The following is a 27,989-nucleotide window of genomic DNA, read 5'->3' as shown; positions in this document are numbered from 1 at the left end:
CGCCTACGTCATCTTATTGTTCAGAATCAGGCCGGCACATAGTAGGCATATCGAAGCGAGTGGCAGCCGTATTCTGGCGGCTTGCGAGCTAGCTGACAAGAAACCTAGGCGGGTCGCTGGGCTGACGCTGCTGCCTAACAAGAGGGTTCTGTTGGCGGATCTGGCAGGAAACTGTCTGAGGCTGCATACTTATTGGTGAATGGTAAGTAAATGCTTTATAAACGGGATAAAAGCTACGAGTAGGGTTAGCGCCTATTGTAAGCGTCTCGGCCTTCGTCTATCTTATTGTTCAGAATCAGGCCGCCACATCATAGGCATATGGAAGCGAGTGGCAGCCATATTCTATCGGCTTGCGAGCTAGCTGCCAAGAAACCTAGGCGGGTCGCTGGGTACACAACACTAGGTACACTCACCACACGGGATTGATATGCAGGTGTCTTCAACAAGGGTTCTTGCTAAATTGGCAATTGTATAGTTTCTATAGTATAAAGTATTGAACAACCAATTTAGCTAGGAGTGCTAGGACCCTAAATGGCGCAACAATCGCGGAGCGTGGTATTTCTACTATAAAACGCACTACAATTTTACTCCATATTATAATTACAATGTATAATAATTTAAATGGGATTCTTTATTTGATTATGTTGTCATCGTAAAACTATTTTTTTATTTGACCAGATGTAAAAGTGTGTATTGCGCGACAAGTATTTTTAATTACTCCCATAATTTAGGTAATTTAATATTAACAGCTGTTCAATTATTCAAATTTTCTCATTTCAGAATGGAAAGGTGAAATAATGGAACGCTTCATGCTGCCATAAGGCGTATCGTAAACGAATTTCATGCTAGTCGAATATTGCAACGGGGAATCGAACTGAAGGCCATACGCGTGGGCGGTACTCGTACCAAAGTCAATAGTCGCCGCAAGGCTTCTATCTTATCCACAGACATATATCTAGATAGACGTCGCATCGCGATTTGTTATAAAGCGAGAGGACAATTTCAAAGATGTGTGAGCCTCTTACATTAGGCACTTTTACATTAGGCTTATAATTTGCTTCTCACGGCGAGTTTAATGTGACCATTCACCGCTGACGGAACTGAATGTGCCCTAAGCAATTTCTATCGAATCTGATATAAATTAAGGTCGAATCTAGTCAGAAATTAATAAATCCGTAAGAAACGCTATTTGAACATAAAAACCACCGCTTCACACACTGAAAAGATTAAAAGTAAGTTCGACTACAAATATGTAATATGTGTTCCGTAGAGAATGTTCATTAAATGACTCTCAAAGTAGGCGAGTTTAGGTGTTCTACTTAGATATATGTCTGTGATCTTATAATTTACGATGTTCTTTAGTACTTACAGTATTTATTTACGTATTAAGTCGATTAAGTTTTTCACAATCATGTCAAAGTTGGCGAACTGGTTTTTTTTTGTTGGTCCTTTAACTTTTTGGTTTTTAATATATTTGGCGTATAGTGATAAGTATTTATATGATTATAATTATAATCTTTTAAAAAAATATGATATTTAAAAGCTTCGAAATATTGTTACTGGCGTTAAAAATCTCACTTTTGACTAGTCATTCAACGGTGGCATTTATTGTTGTCTAAATTATGACACTATTAATCTCGATGTGGGTAGATATAAATTGTCTGCTCAGCACAAAGTCATGACAAGGGTGGTGGCAAATTGTGAGACTGAAAAATCAACTCCCTGTTAAAGAGAAGCGATTAATCCATACCCTCAAGTTCGTAATTCGATTCCAGATACTACTAACTACGGCATTCCTGACTAACTATTGGCCGCCATCTTTGAAACAAGGTTTACGTATTGTGCGTTAATAATGCGAATAATGATTAATGCTACTAAACGCATGATCAGTAACGTTATTCGTTGCTAAGATCTGACATATTACTATGTATGTAGTAACATTTATATTTTATTTTTACAAAACAAGTTTCATTAATAGCTATCAAATTCAGACAGTTAATTCAATTTGTATCGTTAAAAAAACTAATAATATTTTTTTCTCCTATAAGCCCCGTGCATGAACTATAGGGGGCAGCATAGGAGCCGTCAGATTTTTGGCGCGAGGCGTAGATGTGTCGTTTATGCTTCCGATGCAGCCCACAAGATGGCAGAACCTACTATGCACAAGGAAACGTACCGACGAGAACGGTAGATGGTAGCACTTGCTTTGCACATTGTGCACATGTGTTTCCGATTCAGGCCACAAGATGGCAGACCCTCCAACGTGCACGGTCCCTATATGTTTATGATGGTCGTATTTGTCTAAGCCTAATAACGTCAGTGTCTGTCTCTTTCAATCGTGTGGTGTTAAAAAGTGACACTTGTTTTATCACGTGGATAAAGACATAAGTACATAATACAACTGCTGGTCTGTAATTTCTATAAAAATAGTTAGTTTCTGGAATCAAATTATAACTGAGAGTATACTTTCCTAATTATATATTATTTAAGAACAAAAATAATGGTTAATACTTATGTGTGCAATTTACCATGATCCTTTCTGATGTTCAGAATTCTTAGTTTTAAAAGCTTTGCGCACGATATTTTCCTATCAGATATTATTAAGTAACTATCAAATTTTGTATCAACAAATCAATATTCATCTAATTTTTAAATTTAAGATCGTTTTCACCCTTTACTAATTTGCATAGTTTTACCACTTTATTATAAATTTGCTCAATGAATACGAAAACACCATATCACGTAGTTGATGCTTCCATTTTGCTAGTTTTAGATGTTAAAGCATTCATTGTAAAAATAATTAAAAGGAATAGAAGATCTGTAGCGTTTGTTGGTAGTGTAAGTTTCTTAAGAAACGGACACTAAGATTAGACTACGGTTTGATCCTAATATCGCCATAGTCGTGAAAGTAATTTGTCTGATAAAGTTATAATTTTACTTCATATCAACAAAGAGAATTTGTAATAGAGTTACTGTCATGGTAAGTTATGTAGCTACCAGTGGCGGCGCGTCAAACATATCCATAGGCAAGCCGGGGCTAATTGGCTTATACTTATTGCGTAATTATTTCCTTTACAACTCTGCTCAAACATCCAAAAACAGGCAAGCCGGTAGGAATCGGCTTTTATGGACGCGCCGCCACTGGTAGCTACAGTACATTTATTGCCATCTTTCGACAGAAGATTAAACCTGTTAGAACGCCAGTTGACTTTGATCAAACAGTTTTATCTTCTGTCGGAAGATGGCAGTAAATTTACAGTGGCTACATAATTTACTTTGACAATCCGCTTTATACACTCTATTCTCTTTGATATCAGTCATATCTCCTTAACATTGGGATCAACTAAAGCAAGGCAATTTCTTCGCTGTGGCGCTAAAAGGATTAGACGAATTTCATAAAAGTTGGAGTTGAAAGTGCACCATTTTCCTATTATCAGTATTGTTACTATAATTTTAAACGTACGACCTAATAATTTAATACAAAGGTGCCAGAATAGCGTCTGTCAACTACTACTTAAACACCAGGTACACTATTAGAAAAGTACGTAATCTTTACTACGCAAGTCACTTAAGATAAAAGCGTGGAAGCCTGCTATTCTGACAAAAAAAATGGACTAGTGACACAGTTACCACCATCTGTTAGTCACCTTCTAATATTTACCTTTAGATAGCCACGCACGCAATTATAAACTTTAATTGAATGGTTTAAGGTTCATTTTGTACTGTAACCTTTGTCGGCTATAGCCGACAGTGGCGGTCTAAGGGCTAAACGCTCATGGGTCAAAAGATAAGACGAAGTTATATAACAGCCATTTATCTTTATAATTTAAGTGCAATGTCCGAATTATTATGATTAGTTTAGCTGTAACTATCACCCAATACATGTGTCGATTTCATCAAGAGAATGGAAAGCCATGGAAATGACAACATTGACAATATCAAGTCATATTTTGACTTGTAACGTGATATTAATGTAAAGCATTTAATAAACACCGAAACAGTAAGAAGTACACGAACCGTGGACTGCAACGAAAAAGTTTTTTGAACAACCTTTGTAAAACACTGATTTAAACTTTCACGATTATTAAACATTATCAAACTGCACAACGGGACTTAATCGCGTATTTAAGTTTTAAGATTTACCTCCGACGTTTCGAGGACGGCGTTGTCCCCGTGGTCTCGGAGAAGACTGGCTCAAGTTGACATCAACATCTTCTAGCCGCGCTAGTCTTCTCCGAGACCACGGGGACAACGCCGTCCTCGAAACGTCGGAGGTAAATCTTAAAACTTAAATACGCGATTAAGTCCCGTTATGCAGTTTGATAACCTTTGTTAATCTTTCAATAATAATTTTGTGACCGACATGTATTCATTATCCGTCATTTTATTTGTTGATTTACATGATATTATGCTTTTCTTTCTTATTAACATGCAATTGTTGCTTACTCTTTGTGTAGTCCACGTGCAATATGGTAATATGTAATATTTGTTTAGCCGATACTTTTTACACACCAACCGATACTAAAGGGGCCTACAGATTACCAGTTCGCCGGGTGATATCAGCCTGTCAGTTGTTAGGAACTTGGCGATTAACTGACAGGCTGATATCGTTCGGCGAACTGGTAATATGTGGGCCCCTTAATGTCTAAATTGTATAACCTTACAACTCACAAATGAGATATACATATTTGCTTTAGTTGTGCCTAAATGAATTTCAATAATGTGTTAAAAGGACTTTTTTTGATTGGCGTTTTTTTCTCAATAACTAAAGAGAACATGCATATCGAAAGATCTGGTGGACTGAACATGATAATTGATAAAAAAAAGAGTTGTACAGCTATTTGAAATGTCATTCAAGTTGTAACAATAAGTAAACTAATGTATTACAATATGAGGCTTTTATCTTTAACTAGATTAAGTCAAAATATTCATAATAAGAACATGTAAAAGCGATTATTAGAAGAAGTTCAATCATAATAGAAAAAGATATCAACACCCAGTAGGATTTTCACATTTACTGTTAGAAATTATGATTGTTTTGTACAAAAGTTACTGTATACTTTCATAATTATGTCGATTATACGGCTCAATACATTTGAATCAGGTTTGGGGTTGTAAAGTACCTTGATCATGGACCAACTACAACGTCTACAACTCTTCTAGTGGCAGCGACCTCTTGCGGAATACACTATACAGCCTACAGCCCGCTGAATGACAAACGCCATCTAAGTTTAATACAAAAAAAAATGTTTTCTTACGGGGTACGCTACTCAATATGGCGATCGCTCGTCCTTATATAGGTTGGTCCAAGCCTTGATGAAACAACTCAATTATGGCATTACACAAAATGGCAGATTTAAAGTAATAAGGCACGTAATGCCAAGCAAAAGGTTAGGTTTTGGCTCATTCATATTTCGATGGAAAATGAATACTGGTCTACAGTTTGTACAGTGAGTGCCCCAGCTAAGAACCCACGATGCCATACTTAAAATACGAGGATACTTAGGGCACTGACTGTACATTTAAGAGAACCCATGGCAATGAAAACTGTGTATAGAAGTGACCCCATTTTCAATGCTTATGAGTACCTATATAAAATGGCATACCCTTTTCAGCGCACTTGTATGCGTGGGTATTAACCTTGACCATCTCACATTTTGTCAAGCTGAATACATTTACAAGCCAAAACTACATAGTAAATAAATTTGAATGGCAGTAATAATGTTAAATAGCACGCGTGGCTCGCTTTCTCGCTACCTTACATGAACTCAATGTTTGTGGCTCAAACTATTGATGTGTTTATAACAAAGCAAATTATATAACAACCTATTACAATTTGATCAATTTTCTTTAGCCACATGACAGTGGACGTCAAAAACAAGTAGTCATTTTTCGCCTTAAAACGAGGAAATATGGTGCAAAAGTGTTTACATACTTTTGACGTCGACTGCACCGATGATCAATCGTTGTGAATTGCTTTGCTATCTTTGAAATGTATATTTGAATTGTCTTGAAATGTATAAAGTAAGATCTAGTCTCAAATAGTGATCACACTACATTTCCTTCTAAATAATGTTTATGGTGAAGTGTTTTTTGTCTTAATCTGATGAATGAGACATAGATTACATACAGGGCAGTACACTGTATCTGTTTTTAGTTAGGTATTAGCGAAATGAAGGATAGCACCCGACTGAAATGACCTATAGGTTAAGATTTCTCATGATACCGCCTAAAATTGGAAAATATCTAAGATACTATTTCTTCTAGTAACCCATAAGTGCCACAAATATTTAAAACCTTTCCCATTTTATATTGAGAGCTTTTACATCTACTGCGGACGTAGTTGATGATAAAAGGCAGCCAGTATAAGTTTAATATATTCCTAAAATCTCCAAGTATCCTCCAGTAGAAATATCCAAATACCTATCCTTCATTGCAAAATATATGTAACGACTTTGTGGCGCTTATAGGGCAAGAAGGTATTACACGGCAAAAAACTGGTACATTATAGAACTAAAATATCATGCGACCAATAAGCATACCTAAATACGAATGTGTATAGGTACGAGTATACACATTAGGTCTTATATATAAAAGTACCCGTTTTCCTTGCTCAAGTATAGATACTGCAGGACCTATGTTTAAGTGAAAGTGAAAATTAACTATTCAATCGCAAAATATTTAGGGACTATGGAAATTCGAACCGAGACTTTATGAGAAGTAAATGAAATAACTGTCTAAAATATTATTTTTGTACTAAATGATTTAAAGTTCCTTTGTTTCTATCTGTCCATTGTTATCTACTGCTAAATAATGTTACAATAGAACGTAAAAGGCTGTAGTTTCGGGAAGTATTGTTCGTGTTACGACTGTAATACCATTAATAATCAACATACAAGTTAGCTTGTACATGTATGTATATTTGTTATAACTTGATAATATGATAATATACAGTGAACCTCACCCCTCAGTCGAGTTCTGTCAGATTTAGCTCGTGAGCAAGATCGAGTTTCTATGCAAGGAACGGCAAGCAATGTCAGAATAACACTGACTATAGGCAAAAATTCATTAATTGTGTAAAATGAGGAAACTTAAAGGCAATTTCGTGCTTCGAATTTGACAACAGATGGCGCTGCACGGCTCCGTACATTATATTATGGTAACTTTGGTTGTCAAAATTTAAATAAATAAATGCAGTAACGGCGCCATCTGTTTCGGCTGTGAAACTAGCGGGCACTTTTTCAACTTAGATTTCGCCTCTACTCGTATGTCAATCAATAACTCTGCGTTATAAACCATACTATGAATCTCTTTAATTTGAGCGTTATTAAAAATTGCGTTAAAAGTACGTTAATGAAAAAGATGTTACTCCTGATAATCGTTGTAAAGACGACGGTTCAAAAAATCTTATTGCACCCAATAAAATAATAGCTATCTTCATTATAAAAAATGCATTTAAAATACGTCATTTTGTTGTTTCTTAAGGTGTGAAATGTTTGATATACTTTTTTGTGTGCTACACAGACCTTATTATTTGCAGGGCATAGTCTCTTGCTAATTTTTTCGGGTCATATCAAATGATGTAACATAAATATATCAAACATCTAACACCTAAATAAATTTATTTCTAATAGCTCCTTCACACTGTTTTAGACTTGGTTAGTTAATAATTCAGATCAAAGTTAAAAGTTATAGACGAAGTTAGTTGCACCGAATAGCATTGAGGTGGTGTGAAGGGGCTAAACTTAGTGCATCCGTCACAAATGCATCTGCCACTGCCTTGTAACTCACCAGTTGGTCCTCTTAACCTTTTGACCGCCACGCTCAGCTGTAGTCGTCATCCGAAAGAAGGACGCCAACAACGGCTACAGCCGACAGCTTCGCCAATGCATTAGAGACTTACGCGGGACTCTGTAAAGTTCAATTTCGCTTAAATAGTCGCGATCGCCTGGCGTCCACGGCGGGGGCACGTCATATTCCTTCGCCCTCTGGCGTTCAAAAGGTTAATAGAAATCACAATATACACTTAATGTTAAGGCGAAATAGATCAAAATTGTTGTTACGATAACCTTAATATAAATACAGTTGCTACAGCAGATTGGTACAAAATATAAGATGTAACAGAAGCATATGAAAATAATTATTTTTATGCCATAGCCAAACAGGTATTTAGATTGGTAGTGAAGAGTACTTGTTAATTAAAAAAAAAGAAACTATTTTGGCATCAAGAATATTTTCTAATCTATTAAAATTAAAGGAATTGAGTAAACGCACTGTTTATTTTAATGTCAAAGCTCTTTGTGTTTGTCAGAAGCTGTGAAACTGTACTTAATTTGTAAATCACGAAGTATCTCAGTATACTTGTTGTCACTTTTGTGAGAGATGATGACGTTAATAAATCCTGTAAAGGTACATAATGACTACGTTGTTTTATTTTGTACATTTATAGTAGGTGCACATAGGGTTGGGTTTTGTACATTTATTAATAGTTACCTAACTATTAGTTAGGTACTTATCATGAATTCATCATCGTAGCCAAAAAACAACTGAATTTGCCTGCTTCTTTATGCATGCAGTTGGAACTAAACTTTCCAGCCCAGTCCTTTGTTACCTATTTTTCGTCTTCGTAGCGCTACGCTCGGAGCCGATTCCAGCGTTTTCCCGCTTTGCAGAGGAAAGCGACTACGAACAGAGAAGCGATTACGAACTGTTTATTTATAATAAACAGTTTTTTTTTTAACAGAGAAGTCGCTGAACGGCACCCAATGTGTTATTTTATTGTAAAACACTAGTAACCTTTTATATCTAATACCTTTAAACGAGCAATTCTTGTCTAGGTGTTTCTTGTCTATATATTTCGGGGATCACTGAAACGGCTAACGATTTCGATGAAATTTCCTATATGGGGGTTTTCGGGGGCGATAAATCGATCTAGCTAGGTCTTATCTCTGAGAAAACAAGGATTTTGAGTTTTTATGTTTTCCGAGCAAAGCTCTGTGTCCCACATATATTAAATTATAAACTGAAATAAATGTCATAATATACGAAAGAAAAAGTGACCAAAGCTCCAGTGGACGCTAGTTCGATTCCAGCCCTGTCCGGCGGCCTAGGTCACTTTGTTTCGTATATGATATTTATATTTGAGCTACACTCATTGCCGCACTTCAACTATAACAGACATGCGAAGTCTAATATAAAATCGTCGCAGCAGGCACATTTTATTTGATATCTCAAACCTAACCTAACCCAAACCTGGTTTATATAGTTAACTGCGATTATATTGGATTCTATGTATATAACGTAAATAAAAATCAATGCATTATTAGAATAACTTTATTGAGAAAATAGAAACATCAAGACTCAAATCTCCTTAATGACTGTTTCGGGACTTGGTAGAGTCGAGATGGCAGTATAATACCATAAATAAATGCCTTCTCTATTACCTAACCCTGTGGGCCTCGGCTCACAAGAATAAATGACAAAAATGTTTGTTGCTTATAATATAAATTTTATAATGTTGAGGTCTCAAAACATTGCTTCGAACAGCAAAAATCACAATAGTACCTACCTACTAACCTGAACGCTACTAAAATTTGGTTGTCGTTTTATAAATATTCAATACCGTACAAGCTATCACAATCATGTAAGGGGTTCAGTACATAGTTAAGCTACATTTTGATTCCTGTGTAAAAAAAATGTCATACATTTATAGGTAATTTTCGATATACAATGAAGTCGATCAAAGTGTAGTGTTACGTTTCCCTGAAAAACTCTTAAGATTCTGATTTTATGGTATTTAAAACCCAACAAATAAATAAATATATATATATATATATCTGCTTTTTCACGCACAGTAATCGTCCAGTGATAAAACTATACAACCGTGAAATTTGCGTGTAACACTCATTATTCGACGTACTAATAAGTCAACATTAACATGGTATTTATTAGACATTTGCACGCTAATTGAGAAATTTTGGTCTTATATATGTATTATAGGAACAACTTTATTTAAAAATAGTCTTTAGTCTGCCAAAATACTTATAACTGTACAGTACTTAAAACAAATAAATGTTTTATTGGAACTTTTTCACAACTTATACACCGTACGACAAGGACTGTCAGAGATAAATATACGAAATAAGTTTTATTTCAATATGTACATTAAATAATACAATATGTGTCGGTTGTACATTAAGGACCTTCTCGCTGATCACAAGAGACTTATGACCGTAGCTGTCTGTATAAACAAGTCATTGCGGTCGAAGATCTTAAATTACATAGTAACTTTAAATAACAATATGATGCCTCCCGTGATCATTCGATTCAATTATATAGTTGCCGCACATTACAAAACAGTTTAAAATGTTTGAAGGTATCTTCCAGTTTTCGAGAAATTACAAAATAAACATATATTATTCCCAAGAAATACTAAATATAATTATGAAATGCAATTGAGATCAATTGAGATCTCTTGCTGTTGAGTCGGCTGGTCCTTGGTGTTCCGAGGCGAAGGTTTTTGTGAGGGATCTGGGAAAACGCTTGCGGGATAGGGGTTGCGATCCTAGGTCTGGTTCGTACCTGGTCCAGCGTATATCGTTGGCTATTCAGCGCGGGAACGCCGCTGGTATTTTGGGGACGTTTGTGCCGGGTACTTACCGGATTAGGATATAGGTTTATGGCTTGTTATTGTGTTGTGTATCAATTTTCTTTTAAATTTGACGATGCGTGTTGCGGATGACATATGTGAAAGTATACATTTTATTTTGACGAAACCTGAGGTGGATGAGCTATCTGTATAGTGACGAAGCCTGCGCTGTGGATCTGAAGGTACTGCTATTATTATGTTTTTTTTTGTGGGTCAATAAAAGTATTGAGATCATACCTATTTTTGAATTACAAATTAACATCAATACAGTTACATAATACATACACTAAAAATTTACCAATAACTGTGTAAAATTATATAAAAAATACTTTTTGTGACAATAAATGCAATAGACTAAGAGAACTGGGTAGTAATTCCAATTGCTTTTTAAGCACAGGCGAGTCGACTGCTCAGGCACACTAAAGGGGCCCACTGATTAACAGTCCGCCGGACGGTATCGGCCTGTCAGTTAGAACAAAATTTTGACAGTTCCGAACAACTGACAGGCCAATACCGTCCGGCCAGTAGCGTGCCTAGGGTTTTGGAGTAGGGCAAGCTGAAAGATATGTTTTCGTAATAACTGTCCAATCTTCACTATTCGGGGTCAAATGCATCTGCTAGCGTGACGAGGCGAGCTAATCATAGCGCACGTCTGCTACGGAATGAATAATGTCATTTTGTATTTTGTTAGACAAATAGCTCGAGCTTGGTTTGTCGCTTTGAACATGTTTTTCTAGAACGCCGTCATATTTTGATAGCAACGATACAAGTTCCAAAAAATTGCCCCTATTTAATGAAGTGTTTGACTCATCGTGTCCTCTAAAAGGAAGTTCTTGCTGTGCTAAATGGCACACAATATCGACTAACCTCTGAAAAACACTACGATTGTTGTCAACACGCATGTTATGTTTTGATATTTCTTCTGATAATTGTCGCGACAAAGAGGCCTCGATCCTTTGTTTCCCAAAATTGCTAAAAGAAATCACTGCACACATATGTTTACCGGAATTCATGTGCCTCTTTATTGCTCCAGATAAATTATTTAAATCGTTATAGCCAGAAGTATTCCAAACGTTAATATCGTTCGAAAAAAATATGCAACACCAGCAATACATCTTATTTGTATGGGAACAACCAACAATCCAATGAGTTTTGTAGACGGCCCTACAGAAATTTCTCTTACGCGACTGACTTGACTGAGAAATACACAAGTCGGGTGTTGGTTTTGCCGCGGAAATTAGGTCCCGTTTTTCGACAAAGGTCAAAGACTTTACCTTGTTTTGGTTGACTAAAACGTGGACGCATTTCAAACCGTCACAAGGAACCACTTCTTGATCCATTGTTAACACTTATTAAACTAAGCGCCACAACGATGAACAAATTCACATTCACTATTTAATCAAATTCACTTAAACAAACTTTCGTTACTTTCGACTCGACCACTGACTCGGCTCAACTAAATAATAATACACTTGAAGTAAACGCGAACGCGCGCTGTGCGAACTTATGCAGCTAACTTCACACAAAATCCAAGCATAAATCGTCTTATAAAATTGCTATACATACCAACAAATAGTTACATCGTTCTTTGACGGTTTGTAGGCTGATAGTGCCCAGAGCGGGACGAAAAAGCAAGCACGGTTGCAAGCCAACGAGTGCGAGTTCGAGCAGGATAGCTAGAACATCCTCCGCCTGATTTAGTTCGCGCGGACGAGGCGCCACGCCGCGGCATAATTTTGCAACACGCTCGTGCCGCGGTTCGAGGCCGCTGTGGCTTGAATTTAATAATACGGGTTCGTTTGGCGCGCGATTTTCAAAATAATCTTTATTGATCTTATCACTACGTAATTTCGGTAAGGCAATTAGTTGCCTTAGGGCAAGCCCGGCTTTTGGGCTTGTATGGAAGTCCCGCCACTGCGTCCGGCGGACTGTTAATCAGGGGGCCCCTTAATACACTCCGATGTCACGGTTAGACTAGTTCTAAGGCCCAATTTAACTCGTGAAAGTGTGACGTAGTTACTATATTGCTACCTTTTCTACTTAGGGGCTATTCATAAATTATGTCATTTCAAATTGGGGGGGGGGGGTCTGGACTGAACATCGGATGATGGTAGCATGACGTATAGGAGGAAACGGGGTCATACGAACCCATGATTTTTGGATGATTTTAGGGGGGGGGGGGGGTCAAAAATCGTGAAAAATAAATGACGTAATTTATGGACAGCCCCTTATACAGATGTAGTGCATAATTATTTTCCATCGTATTTTCACGAAAATGTACGAACGTGTCTTGCTATTTCAGTCAGTCTCGGTAAAAAAAGTACTGATGTTGACTGAAACTAATTCACAAATACGAACGTTTCCGAGAAAATACGATGGAAAACAATTACGCACTACATCTGTACCTAAGTGACACAGTCGCGGCAGAACTGAACTAACTGAACTGTCAAATTTTGCCATTCGTCTTGTCACTTCATGGTTACTGCCCTATTCGAACTTTAAGATACGTCAGCTAATAGATCTTGAAACGATATGGATTAGATGTGTCAGTGTCAAAAGTGACATTTTTCTTTGGAGAAACGTCACATTTGACACTGGCATATCTAATCCATATCGTTTCAAGATCTATTAGCTGACATATCTTAAAGTTCGAATAGGGCCGTTAGTCGCGGTAGCCAACCTTCAGATACTTTCTCAAATCAAATTGGGAACCCGGGCATCCGAATCACCTGATGCTCGTTAGCAATGGCACACGTCATCAAGGGTGATATTGGCAAAGCCGACCTACTTCCCAAACTTTGCAAGCGTTTCCTTGCATTCTTGTATAGTTTTATTCAACCGTTCCGTAGTAGCCGACGTCTGTCTCGTGGCCAGCAGACGGGTGCAGCTGTCCACCGTAGTCTGATACCCGCATACGTTGTGGAGTATCCTCACCGCTTTTTCACCGCAGACGAATAGGTACTTCCCGCTCGCGTCGAATTTCATGTGATTAATTAGTCCTGCAACAGAAATATTAAACTTAACACGTATTAAAGCATATCTGCCGTGATTAGCCCATGGTTTTTCAATGTAATTAAATCTGTAATGCATGGCTAGAAATTAGCGATTATGAAAAGGCAATAAATGTAATTGAAAGTACTACTTTATAGACGCGATTGCCATTCATTGATTAGTTTTACGCCTTTTACAATGTCACAAGACGCATAAGGTGCAACTAAGTAGTTGGTAGGTATGTGAAATGTATTTATGTACCTATGTGAATACTATTGTACGTATAAAAGACAGGTAAAAATGAAAATCGGAACAAAATAAATACAATATACAAAGGCGAACTTATTCCCAAAAGGGATGTCTTAGTCAAGTTATTTATTCGAGAGAACAAGATATGAACCCAACATTTTAAAGTTTACATTTTAAACATTTCTTCCTAGTTAACTTTGTGTACATAAGTACAGTGTATTAAAAAAATATAATGTAACGAAATTCTGGATACAAAACAGACACATAAAAAAAAACATTACGTCTGCTGCCGCTAAACCAACAGAGTTCGTCCTGGCATAAATGTATGTTATGAATGACATAGTTGTGACACAAGTGCGATGAAAACACTTGTGTTGTGTGTAACTTTCGTTTCATTGTCTCCATAGGACACGACATGACATAAACATAACAAGGCGAAGATAATCCGTTAGCAATATTCAAATAAGCAACTTTCGCTTGGCAGCCAAGAGACATTAGGCCAACTGTGTCGTCCAACGGTTTCTATCGAATCGACCGAATGGCGTTCTGGCCAAATCTTAAATATCGAAGAGATGACCGTTTTTGAACGAATTTCAAACGAAGACGAAACATTCTAAAATATTTAAAAAAAAATTGCGTTAATACCGAAATAATGTAGTAGGAATATATCAAATTTAATAAGATTATGTGGGAGTGTATTTGATGAAATTAATATATGATATTGAAATACAAAATTTTGCTAGTAAAAGAGGTAACACTTGCACTGCGTGTGCTATCAAAATCGTTGCAGACTTTTCTTGGTCTAACCCTATATACTCGTATGTTTTTATCATTATTTAATAGTAGTACTTCATGTTTTTTCACACGGTTAGCGTTTGTTAATACAATACAAAGAATCACGGTTGTTGTCACAATGAACCCATGCAACGGTTAAATGTAATAATAGACTACAAGTAGGTACTTACTCCAAGACAACGACCAAAATATCAAAGATATTAGAACAGGCATTTAAAAGGCGACCAATTATAATAATTTAGATAAATAGACGAAGTATGTGACAATGTTATTTACTACTGATTTTGTCCCCTATACTTAAACAATACAAAAACACAAGCTAATAGAACGCAAAACAATTATCATAAAAAACCGGGCAAGTGCGAGTCGGACTCGCGCACGAAGGGTTCCGTACCATAAAGCAAAAAAGAAAAACGGAAAAAAAGCAAAAAGAAAACGGTCACCCATCCAAGTACTGACCACGCCCGACGTTGCTTAACTTTGGTCAAAAATCACGTTTGCTGTATGGAAGCCCCACTTAAATCTTTATTTTATTCTGTTTTTAGTATTTGTTGTTATAGCGGCAACAGAAATACATCATTTGTGAAAATTTCAACTGTCTAGCTATCACGGTTCGTGAGATACAGCCTGGTGACAGACAGACGGACAGCGAAGTCTTAGTAATAGGGTCCCGTTTTACCCTTTGGGTACGGAACCCTAAAAACTATAATGTGGGCTCGTATGTGTACTAATTGCAAACACTGAGGACAGCTTTGTGCCCTTCCGTCCGGCAAGGCAAGGACGTCTTTATTTATTTTGTACTTATTGTATTGTGTACCCGATACGTCCTGGCCGTCGTTTTTCAATCGCTGCCCGAATGCTTGGAAATCGGGTGGGAGAACCATTGTAACGTGACCTCCGAGAGGTGGCAAACTAGTTGTCAACGATTGGAAGAAGCTGTCAAGTACTGGGGCGTTTATTTTACGTAAGTACACTATCAAAGAAAAGTTCGCAAAACAAAGGAAGTTAAAACCATTGCCGTTTAACAATCCTCCGAGATACGAGTGATTTCTTGTTTTTAGGGTTCCGTACCCAAAGGGTAAAACGGGACCCTATTACTAAGACTTCGCTGTCCGTCCGTCCGTCCGTCCGTCTGTCACCAGGCTGTATCTCACGAACCGTGATAGCTAGACAATTGAAATTTTCACAGATGATGTATTTCTGTTGCCGCAATAACAACAAATACTAAAAACAGAATAAAATAAAGATTTAAATGGGGCTCCCATACAACAAACGTGATATTTGACCAAAGTTAAGCAACGTCGGGAGTGGTCAGTACTTGGATGGGTGACCGTTTTTTTTTTTGCTTTTTTTTTGCATTATGGTACGGAACCCTTCGTGCGCGAGTCCGACTCGCACTTGCCCGGTTTTTTATTCCGTCATAGGTCATAGGTATTGAGGTTCACGGCCACATGTAGACCGGAAAGTGCCGGCAAACAGGACTTACTTCAGTGTCAAACTGAGCGCGTAAGGTGCATCGGGATAATTTTGAAAATGGTAAATACCTACATATAATACTAGAAGCACTTCATACTTTAGCAATACTTTTACTTAATCTTCTTCATACTTACTCTTCTTCATCTTGCATACTGTTGCTACAGATAAATTGCTTCGAGTTTAGTTACCCCGCTTTTGAAGTTACCCACCAGTAGTTAGTTTTGAAGTTAAGTTTAAAGTTGTGAAGTGAGTGTGAAGTTTGAAGTGCATGTGTCATTCGGCCTAAAATAGTCAGTTATGCCTTGGAAACTACCCAATGTGTCCGGCTTGAGGCTCAGAACTTCAACAGAGAGTTCACCGTAAGTTATGGAGATCTTAAATGATGAATAGATTATGTGAAGTTTGTTTAAAATGCATAAGCCTGCGCCCGGATTTAGGTCCCTAGGCACTTGGTCTGGTACTTAGAATTTAGGGGGGGGCCTTCTCCATCTCAAAACCATTGCTAGGTTGCTGGGCCCCTAAACCCGTGCCTTGTGGGCCTAGAGGGAAACCCGGCCCTGCATAAGTGTACTTAACTTACACTGGTTTATCGAAGCCTGCGGCTCGCCATTGTTCATAAGCGATTGTAATATTACCCCTGATAACGTAGGATGAGATATCGACGTCGGCGTAGGCATAGATAACGGAGCCTTGACTGCTCGCTCAATAAATGCAGTCTTCCTATAGCCTCGAGAGTTAAAAATACATACAAACGTTATTGATTTTGGCCGGGGCTTCGACTGGAACTGAGTTAATTGGTTAATAAATTACTTAGGAAAATTTAATGGGAAAAATCCGATACAAGTCTGATCATTATTTTGTGGGCGATATCGTTATGATATGCATGGAATGAAGGTAATTAATGTTTTATGAGTTACTTACTTATATTAAATACCTGATCTGTTGGAATTATCTATTTTTTTTTCTAATGAACACAATTATTTATAACGAATCAGAGTGACATTCCATTTCCAACTGCAGCTGCAATACTGTTCATTTTACTATGGAAACGCGTCGCTGTCATTGTCAATTTCCATAGAAAATGAACAGTATTGCAGCTGCAGTTGGAAATGGAATGTCACTTTCAGTTTTATAAGGTGGCGCCACCATTCATCACTTAGCTAAGTTCTACCTATAAATACCTACCCTATCTATACCTATAAATAAATATGTAGTATGAATACACGAAGGATTAACACCGTAGGTAATTTATTATGTTTACTTGTTAAAGTACTAGACCGAAATCTAATGTATTGGACACAACTTTGGGAGCAAATCTAATTATTTTTATCAAATAGTTTTTAATTAGGTAGTAACACTACTATATATAAAATATAAACTGTTATAAGGTAAACATATTAGTGCTCGACATGCTCCAATAGATGACACCTTGCTGTCACCTCTATTGACAATGACTTAAGTTTCAAGATGACACGTACTGGGACCGCGTCGAGCACCAGAACGTTTACCTTAGATCGTCGTCGTAAATTTAAGAGTTGGACTCTTGTCGGTGTAGCTCTCTCCATTTGACTCTATCCAGGGCCGCCTCCTTGATTTCCTTATACGACATTACAGCTACCTTTTCTTTTATTTGTGTTATGTAGCTTATCCTCGGCCTTCCCCTTCCTCTCTTGCCTGCAATCTTTCCTTCTATTATGTTATTTATAAAAGCGTCATGTCGTATAAGATGACCAATCATTTTCCCTCTCCTACTCTCTATTGTCCTCAACAATTGCCTTTTCTCTCCTACTCTTTTTAACACTTCTTCATTTGTGATTCTTTCTGTCCATTTGATCTTTTCCATTCTCCGCCAACACCACATTTCAAACGCTTCTAGTAGTTCTCTGTCTTTTTGTGTCATGGTCCATGCTTCGCATCCATACAGCGCTATGCTCCATATAAAACTTTTAATGAATTTTCTCTTGGTTTTCCTCGATATGTTTGCAGTCATTAAATATTTTTTATTGTAAAAAGTGTGTTTTGCTAAGCCTATTCTAGATTTTATGTCTGGCGTACATCTTGAGTCTGCTGTTATGATGCTGCCTAAATATTTAAAACTAGTGATATTTTGAAGTGGAGTTTGGTCTATTACTATGCTTTGGTATGGTTGTAAGCCTGATTTAGATGTTGTTAGTACTTTCGTTTTGCTGATATTAATTTTGAGAGAGAATTCTTTAAATATGCTGTTCATTGTATTGAGTAGCAGTTGCAAATCGCTGTGTGTTTCTGCGACTGAGGCAATGTCGTCCGCGAACCGTATGAACTTTATTACTTGGCCATTGAATTTCACTCCTACGTCGGTCGATTCCCAAATTTTCTTTATGGCAACCTCTATGAAAGCGTTGAATATGAGTGGGGATAGTGGACATCCTTGTCTAACCCCTTGTCGTATTTTCGCCCGAACCTTTTCCGATGCTAGCTCTATTACGGTTTCTTGCTCTTTATAGATTTCGTGTATTATCCGTCTATCTCGGTAGTCTAGCCCTATGTCCTTCAATGTTTTCGTCATCTTGTTCCAATCAATCTTATCGAACGCTTTCTCTAGGTCCACAAAAGCGATATGTGTACTTAGTCCTAGATCCATTCGTCGGTCTATTATTTGTCTTAGAGCTAGTATGGCCTCTCTTGTGCCCTTCTTTTTCCTGAATCCGTATTGATCTGTACTTAAGGTGCTATCTATTTTTCCTTCTATTCTATTTTGGATAATTTTGAGTAATATTTTAGATACATGTGAGATCAAACTTAGGGTCCTATGCTCTTCGCATTTTAAGGTATTGGCTTTTTTCGGCAAGGTCACAGTTTTGGTGAGTTTGAAGTCTTCCGGTATTTGCCCTGTGTTATATACTACTTTTGTCATTTCGAATAATAAGTGAAGTAAGTTCTCGTTAGAGTATTTGATCAATTTACCTTAGATGTCATACCTATAAAGAAAAAGTGACGAAGCTATCCAGTGGTGAAGGCCGGAACGAACGCCGCGTCTTTGGCTAAAGGGATAGCTATCCTGATTTCCGAATAGTTTTCCTGACATTCATATTACAATGTTTTTGGATTAATTTATAAAAAAAGTCTATCAATTCAAAAATTACTGATATTTCGTGTTCCGTCCCCATTCCTGCATTCCTGACAAAATACCAAAATTCCTGACATGTCAGGAAAATTGCTGTCATCTGGTAACCCTAATCCGGGCTAACGCCATGAACCCTCGCCACTGGCGTAGTGACGACACTCTTTATTTTCTTACTTTCATTTCTTTATAGCAAACAGTTACAACATCTATTTCAGTTTATAATATGTTGTACATGACAACAATATTATTTAGAAACGCAACCTTGTATAGAAATTAGAAACTATCAGACTTTAATAATATATCGTTAATGAAATTGATCAATATCACGCGATAGTCCGAGTGCAAGCAATAACATAGATGACCTACAACAGGTTTATTTATACCTATACGATAATTATAGTAAAGGATGCGACCCAATGCTTTTCTTATAAATTACCATATGGTTTATGACTTCCTACATTTTCAGGGTTGTAGGTAATTAATAAAGTAGTAACTAATAAGTAATAATGACATGCGGGCATTGTTGCATTGCCTATATGCAACAGTCTTGCATTGTTTACTTGTTACATTAATTTATATCCAAAGTCTAAGAACCTATGCGATATTTATAGTAAATCTAAGTACCTACAACTACATGCATATTATACTCGTGCAGTACGTTACATTTTGTTGATATTTCCTGAAAACCTGGCTTATTTGATTCGCCTAAGTAACAAAACGTGACCGGAACATTTCTAATTCACTAAATTCTGTCCTTCACTACATGTTCATGACTTGACATTCTGATGAGAGTCGAATAGGCTTTCAGCTGGTAATATAAGTAATAGTAATTTGCTGACTCCTGGCTAAAATGTGATATGCCTACTGAATTTTTAATACCGATACTGTAATACATATGCAAAAACTGCGCCTATAATATTCACCGCCACGCGAGTAACGTTAATATTTTGAAAAACTTATAATTAAAGTGGTCTATTTTTGCCGTTCGAGGTCGCGAGTGCTCGGTGCTCGAACTTCGGCATTTACTCTATTCTTACTACTTATACTACGTAACGATTTCGATCTCATACGCAGATTAACGAGTGTTTTGTTTACATATTGATATAAATTATTACGTGCTTCGTACTTCACATTTGCCTATTTCGTTGAATATAAACATCATTAATTTTATTCGGGATAACCGTACTTAATAGTTACAATGCTTAGGTACGAGTAGGTAAAATAATAAAATCTGAACTTTTAAGATAAAAACTTAAGTTTTTTTACATACATCGTTCCTATTGTGAAGGAGTTACAATGTCAATTCGTAAGAACTGGTACAATTAGCAGAACTAGCTAAGCGAGCAAAGTGATCATAAAGTTTTGTGCACGACCTTATTTTAATTTAGCAAATGCGTGTCGAGATGGTTAGACGGACGGAGTGGGTAATCTGTTCCCTTACTTTTGCTCAAATACATGAAACAGTCTAAGATTAAGATGGTATCTGACATTTTGCGTGTTTCATTGAGCAATATATTATACAGGCAACTGTACGAGGTATATACTAATCTGTCCATATCTTCATAAAGTCTACGGAAGTACGGACTCGGCGCCAGCTCTTTTGAGTCAGTCCGTAAATAGGTTACGTTAATATATATGCATTATGTTCCCTTCATCTCAAACTTGGAAGTCGGTCCGATATCTAGAATTATTTATCATGTTTACGCAACGCTTACGTATTGTATGTATCCACTTAGAACATGTATACTGTACACGTGTACCGTGATAAAACCACCTATAATAATGATTGTGATGGGAGATACTTCACTTAATAAAATTGCTAAGTAATGACATAGTTGTCCACGGGGGATTTTGTAACTATTCTTGTAAGTCGAGTCGTAAATTACTTTGCACACGTACTCTTTAGACACGAAAGGACAAAAACTCTTTTTAATAAAATACAACCAAGAAAATATTTTAAGCCTTATCTTGCAGGAGCTAAATCTATTCGGCAACACATCGGCGCAGGTATTTTAAAAAAAAGTTTGTCATCTGAACTTTCAACGCCAAGGGAAACTAGGCGCTATTAAGATCTGCTCCGACATTTTTGTTTAGTCGAATGGGGGCCCCTTTCACAGTGAACTGTGGAACGAAATTAGGTCTCACTCGATAGACTTATTAGGCACTTCAACCAAAAATGGTATACTTCTTTGGTGACTGAACGAGACGACCTTTTTAAGTCAACGCTTATGCAAGAAAAATACACTCTTACGCTAATAACAAAACTTAAACCGGTGACGCGTTCTTATATATTATACAGATTGGTTACAAGAACATGAGTTGACGCAGATTCAAGATTACACGAACTTTACTTAAAAACAGGCCCCCCATAAAGGATTTTTCCTTGTTAATGTTGTGATGACTAGTCAGAGTCCTAGAGGGAAAAAACATATACATAGTCCGTGTGAATATTGTGCAAATTAATTCGTAGAAAAGTATAAGTCAAAATAAATGAATGTTAAGTAAATCTGGGTATAAATTGTTTTGGAAAAATACATATAAAATTTATGTATAGTCGACGTCCACCTTGATAGGAAGTAGGGATATTTCTCTGCTTCTGGAGGCTGGGCCCGATAGGACGCGCAGTGTAATAACGCCTTTAATGTCATGTATTGTCCTTTTCTTTCGATCTTTTAGTAAAGAGTAGAATTCAACTTGATCTTTGAAGTCTTTTATAGTTTTGAAATGAAATGAATCAATATTTCTTCTTTTTTCGTCTTTGCGCCGTGACTTAAAATCGTGACCAATCGCAATGTCGCTACATATGACACGGTCAAGGGCTATGTGAGGTGCATTTACTTGAAAGAAGAAACTTTCTTGATGTGACAGACCACCTTGAACGCGATATGCCCTCAATGGATGCGTTTACCGTCGATATGGTTTAGCATATTTTTTTCTAAAGAACTATAATGTTTTTCAAACTCGAAGGGTAGGATGGCACCTGTCATTTCAATACAAATTAGCATAGTCTAATAAAACATGGTCTTCTCTTCCCAGAGTGACACAAGCCTACGTCACAATAACATGATGGCCGCTATACTATACAGGGTGATTCAGGAGACATGAGCAGGATTAACACTGCGCATTTCGTAGATTATAAGCAACTGCTTCGTATCAGTATTAGTGAGGTTAACGTGAATTTTCTAGTCGCGTTGAAAAAAAAAGTTAATAATTTATTTTCGACATGCATGGTCACCCTAAAATTAGAATACTAAAGTACCGATATTCTGTGTCAAATTAAATGTCATCACGGTCTGGTTACTTTTGGAAAGTCGTATCTCACTCAAATTTGACAGTTTATTTTCTTCGTAATCAAAATGCTGTCATTACGGTTACAGAGGTTTTATGTTTATTAATTAGGTCTTGTAGGGTGACTATGATTGTAGAGAATTAAATTTGCCCTCACCAAAAAATAAAAAAATAGGAATAAGTGTGGTTGTTTCACCTAAATACGACGGTGATCGATCAATTATCAGTTACTGAGTGTGCAGGATTAGTCCTGCTCACGTCTCATGAATCACCCTGTATATAGCGCTATCGCATATTATCATATAGCGCTGTCGCATGATGACGTAGGCTTGTGTCAGTCAGGTGACCTAGAAAAGACGGGAAGAGAGTACCAGGCGGAGTATATTAGTAGTTTTTAGGCGTTTTTAGGTTATAAGTTATATGGAGATGACAGGTCATCCTACCCGTCGAGTTTGAAATCTAGACACGCGGCAGCGTGTCAAGCCAAGTTCAAAATATAGGTATTATATATCCTATGCCTTTTTCAAACTGCTCCTTTTCGGTCGTTAACAATTTGGATTAAATATCAATGAAAAACCGGCATCAGGTAGTACGTACTTTAGAGGTGCCGCCTTGCATATTATATTACGGATCATTTTAATACTGACCACAAAGAATTTTTAATTTGAAGACCTGAATAATGACTAATCACCTAACCTACTTTTGACTAAAGCGTTAACCAGTGACAAAGTCGAACGTTGCACAACATCGTTTTCACTAGTTTATTATGTGAAACTATAACAGGTTTTGGCAACATAATACGCCTTTCAAAATAGTTAATTTTCTAACTCGTCTCGCCGTCGGAAAGTAAACAAAATCAGCCAAATTAATCCTTAGTAAATAATACGCCATATTAGAAGCCAAATACAAGATAACATCATATAATATATGTATTAACGTTCATGTCTATAAAGTTGACCAAGCGTTTTTTATTGCGTATTACTTACGTCACAAGAAAAAAGATACGAGTAGTGACCTCAGACAAGCCTCTTTGAGATGATCCATGACCATGACTAGCTTTGCTCCATTAGATTTGAGGAATATGTTTATGAAGATAAAAAAATAAATACGCTTTGTAATGTAATTTTAGTTTATATAGACACAGGGCAATTAAACGTGCTTAAACGTATGCTAATTCGGAGCTTTGTTTATAAAATAATTTATCATCAATTCCTTTAAAGCACTTTTGCTGTATTTCATTGCAAACTATCGCAATCATGTCAAAGGTTAACATTGAGGGCACTACTTGAGGATAAAAAATAAGGAAGTAAAAATTAATTGTATACTTTATCCATTTCATGTCGATTCAGTACAAAAGCCTAATTAAGCTAATTTGACACTGCATTAGCAAAAATTTACATAGGTATAAAACATAGACTTCAATGACAAACGGTTTCGGTTTATAATACCTATAAGTAGTTCATAAATTTTGATAAGTCGTTATAAAGAGTTGTTGCCAAAACTCGCCCTAGCTGATCTGCACAATTACGACAAAACATTGATTTATTGCAATGGAAATATAACCGATGTCATATTTTTTCATCACATATACACAGTAGATATATTCTCATCACACTATAAAATCTACTGTATAATCGACTATACATTCAGCATATGAACCAGATTAAAAACTTCCATGTGAAAAACTAGGTCACCTAGTTTTTTCAATACCAGTCTTAAAATAAATCGTCAATTATTCAATCAACTTTTTTTATATTATTCATAAGTATAATAACAATTACGGCTGTTTTGGTATCTTGCATCAACAAAAACTCGGCTTTAATGGCCGGTTGTTTAGTTGGATTATACAATAAACATACATTGAACTACATATGTATATATGTAACAAAACTTTGCTGATGCTAACCATTCGAAGCGAACCATTTTATCCGATATGATTGTATAGAATCGATGAACTAAAATAGCAAATACTCGTAGCTAGTCTATCTAGGTATCGATTTTATACCAAGAGTGATGATTAAATAATCGAGTTAATGAAGGAGGTTGGTGCATACCTATACGTGACGCTCGTGTGATTGCATGCATAGGCCCAGTGCATGAACTATAGGGGGCAGCATAGGAGCCATCAGATTTTTGGCGCGAGGCGTAAATGTGTCGTTTATGCTTCCGATGTAGCCCTGTAAGTACTATGCACAAGGAAAGGTACCGACGAGAACGGTAGATGGTAGCACTTGCTTTGGCAATGTACATGTGAACATATGTTTCCGATTCAGGCCACAAGATGGCAGACCCTTCAACGCACACGGTCCATACTCTCAAAACCTAGAGGATTTCACCTGCTGGTCAAAAAAGTTAATTTTACTGAAATACGAGTATATATCAATATACCTACCTATGCCAAAAAACCGGGCAAGTGCGAGTCGGACTCGCGCACGAAGGGTTCCGTACCATAATGAAAAAAAAAAACAAAAACAAAAAAAAGCAAAAAAAAAAACGGTCACCCATCCAAGTACTAACCCCTCCCGACGTTGCTTAACTTTGGTCAAAAATCACGTTTGTTGTATGGGAGCCCCATTTAAATCTTTATTTTATTCTGTTCTTAGTATTTGTTGTTATAGCGGCAACAGAAATACATCATCTGTGAAAATTTCAACTGTCTAGCTATCACGGTTCATGAGATACAGCCTGGTGACAGACGGACGGACGGACGGACGGACGGACGGACGGACAGCGAAGTCTTAGTAATAGGGTCCCGTTTTACCCTTTGGGTACGGAACCCTAAAATGGAAAGAGGGAAGGAAGAGTAAATGCAAAGTGGTTTCCTTTGTATACAAAAGTACTAAGGCACGCGTCGCAAAAGATGACTGTGTCATTTATTTCGCCGGCGTGTGCAGTATGCGCGTATTTGTGCGGGAAGTCGAAGCCAATATAGTGCAATATAGTGTGATTTAGCCTGAAATAGGAAATATCCTTGGCTCGCAAACTGTTTATAGTGTTTATATGCCACAGTGTGATTTCAGTACGCCAAAGCTTCCTCTATTTGCTATAGTGGTGCGTCATAATCTAACGCCAAGCTCAAAATGAACTATTCTGCTTATATTATCACGTAGTTCTGTTTTGAAGTACTTAAAGTTTAACATAACTTGAAAAGTCAGCGACTTTAAGTCGATTTTTGTAAGATTTTCCCTTAATTATGAAATATTTATTATAAGACTCAAAATCCGGCAAAAATTGCAACACTTCGGCTTGATGCTCGATGCAATAAATTGATTTCTTGAGTCAAGTTTCCGATTGTCGATATACCTTAATAAGGTAATCCGTCGGTTTGCTGGTAAATATTGGTACAAACCGAGGGCCACGTGGTCACGGCCGTTTACGCCATCACATTTACGTGTTTGTACAAAACATACGAGGCTTTGTTCACGGCTGCTTTAAGACCGGAAAGATCATGCTAAAATTATACCGCATACAGTGACCTGGAAATAATAAAGACTGATAATGTGAAGACAAAGTAAAATAAAATCAAGACTAGTTATTTAGATGACGGTGGTCTCGGTCTTATAAGTATAACATAGCAAGCTCTAGTGAAACTACTTATTTTAGCAAGGCATATGATTCTAGCTTTGTATTCCTTTGATCCTTTGTATTTGTTACACTGTGAACCCCTACAGCAATTGCTTCAATGACAACTTGACAAGCTTAAAACGCTTACAATTAGCTCAGAATAAGTAGGTAATAGTATTGTCATATCATTAGATAAAAACCGGCCAAGAGCACGTCGGGCGGGTTATCCGCAGTTGGTCTAGAACGCAAAATGACTAGTGTGTTGTTTTGCCTAAATCGCAATTAGTCTACATCGCAAACGGTCTAGAACGCAAAATGGCCGAATATGTTTTTTCCGTTTTATCTTAACGCGATGTCTTTGCTGTTTGGTTTGGCCTTTGGCCATTTAAGATACCTAACGAACCTAACCTACCTATGTAAAATGTGGTCATATAAAAAGTGGGCATTTTGCGTTCTAGACCGTTTGCGATGTAGACTAATTGCGATATAGGCAAAACAACACGCTAGTCATTTTGCGTTTTAGACCATCTGCGGATAACCCCGCCGGGCTCGTGCCATGCTCATCGTAGGGTCAGGACCTACAGGTAGCTACTGTCGCAATAGCACAGCAAGGCAGCCGCCTTGAACGGACTGGATCCTATTAGTAAGTACATTAAAGCTGTGGACGTCGGACATGGTGAAATTATAAGTGTAAAGAAAGGGTATTTGACTACGGAACCCTATAAACCAGGTGTTAAAATAGCTGTAGACGATAAACTGTGTCGAAGATAATATGCATTATACTATACCCCTCAATTTGCCGGATTTAATACTAGTGATTAGATAGTAGTGTTTCCGCATGGCAATCGAAATGATCATCATAATCAAGTTCACCTAGATTTATACTTCGTGCATTTGAATCGTATGATAATTGGATCAGCACGTTCTGCAATCAAATTATACAAGTCGCTTTTATAAAATGTACCTTATGGTTAGTGTATAAGGTACATACTTCTAGATATGGAAAGACAGATACGTTTCCGCGATGGTCCCCAAACGGTTAAACTATCAATAGCTGAAGAAGCTGATGAACAACGCACTCATTTGTCAAAGATTGTTTTGGCAATGTGGTCACGTGGATGTCCCCAGTTACGATTATGAAAATGCACGACGGTTGCGTGTACAGTCAACGGTAAAAATATGGGTGTAGACAACTTACTCAAAAATATGTCCCATAGTTCTTAATTCACTGACATAAGAGTTATGGGACATATTTTTGAAATGATTTGTACATCCATATTTTTACCGTTGACTGTACCGACCCGTTAGCACGTGGGGTACCTCCCCGATGGCGTAGTTTACTGTAAGTGTTTTTAATGGCGTGTGTATAAGTGTAGTGTGTAGTGAACATACCGCGCAGTGTACACGTTCTCCACGGTGTAGCTGGCCGGTGTACGTGTCGTAGAACTCGACGGAGCCGTCGACGGACACGGCCAGCACTTCGGCGTTGGGCGACAGCGCGATGCACGGCGGGTTCGCCGTCTGCGTGTACCGGCCCGTTTCTAGCACGTGGGGACCCTCGCCGATGGCGTAGTTTACTGTGTTTTTAATGGCATGTGTATGTATACGTGTAGTGTGTAATGAACATACCCGCCGTGTACACGTTCTCCACGGTGTCGTACAGCTGGCCGGTGTACGTGTCGTAGAACTTGACCGAGCCGTCGACGGACACGGCCAGCACTTCGGCGTTGGGCGACAGCGCGATGCAGGGCGGGTTCACCGTCTGTGTGTACCGGCCCGTTTCTAGCACGTGGGGACCCTCGCCGATGGCGTAGTTTACTGTGTTTTTAATGGCATGTGTATGTATACGTGTAGTGTGTAGTGAACATACCC

The 27,989-nt window shown here is 37.5% G+C and overlaps 1 protein-coding gene and 1 long non-coding RNA gene across 3 annotated transcripts in view; one reads left to right on the top strand and one right to left on the bottom strand.

Annotated features, from left to right (window-relative positions):
• Positions 1-72: 72 nt before the first annotated feature.
• Positions 73-8,420, top strand: LOC134670222 (uncharacterized). The gene is made up of 2 exons (XR_010099032.1): positions 73-202; positions 781-8,420. It is a non-coding gene; the product is annotated as an uncharacterized LOC134670222 (long non-coding RNA).
• Positions 8,421-13,292: 4,872 nt separating this feature from the next.
• LOC134670209 (transducin beta-like protein 2) overlaps positions 13,293-27,989 on the bottom strand; it is an 82,628-nt gene continuing 67,931 nt past the window's right edge. The window contains exons 5-6 of one of the 2 annotated variants that reach the window (XM_063527925.1): positions 27,747-27,935; positions 13,295-13,647 (exon numbers count right to left, since the gene is read on the bottom strand). In XM_063527925.1, coding sequence (XP_063383995.1) covers positions 13,433-13,647; positions 27,747-27,935 — 404 coding nt within the window. In that variant the 3' untranslated portion in view covers positions 13,295-13,432. Of the gene's footprint in view, positions 13,648-27,746; positions 27,936-27,989 lie in introns of both variants that reach the window. The other variant, XM_063527926.1, reaches the window with a different exon arrangement.

Source organism: Cydia fagiglandana, chromosome 13 (assembly GCF_963556715.1).
Source record: "Cydia fagiglandana chromosome 13, ilCydFagi1.1, whole genome shotgun sequence".
Classification (NCBI taxonomy): Eukaryota; Metazoa; Arthropoda; class Insecta; order Lepidoptera; family Tortricidae; genus Cydia; species Cydia fagiglandana.
The sequence above is the reverse complement of the archived record's forward strand: the minus strand, read 5'-3'. Positions and strand labels throughout refer to the sequence as shown.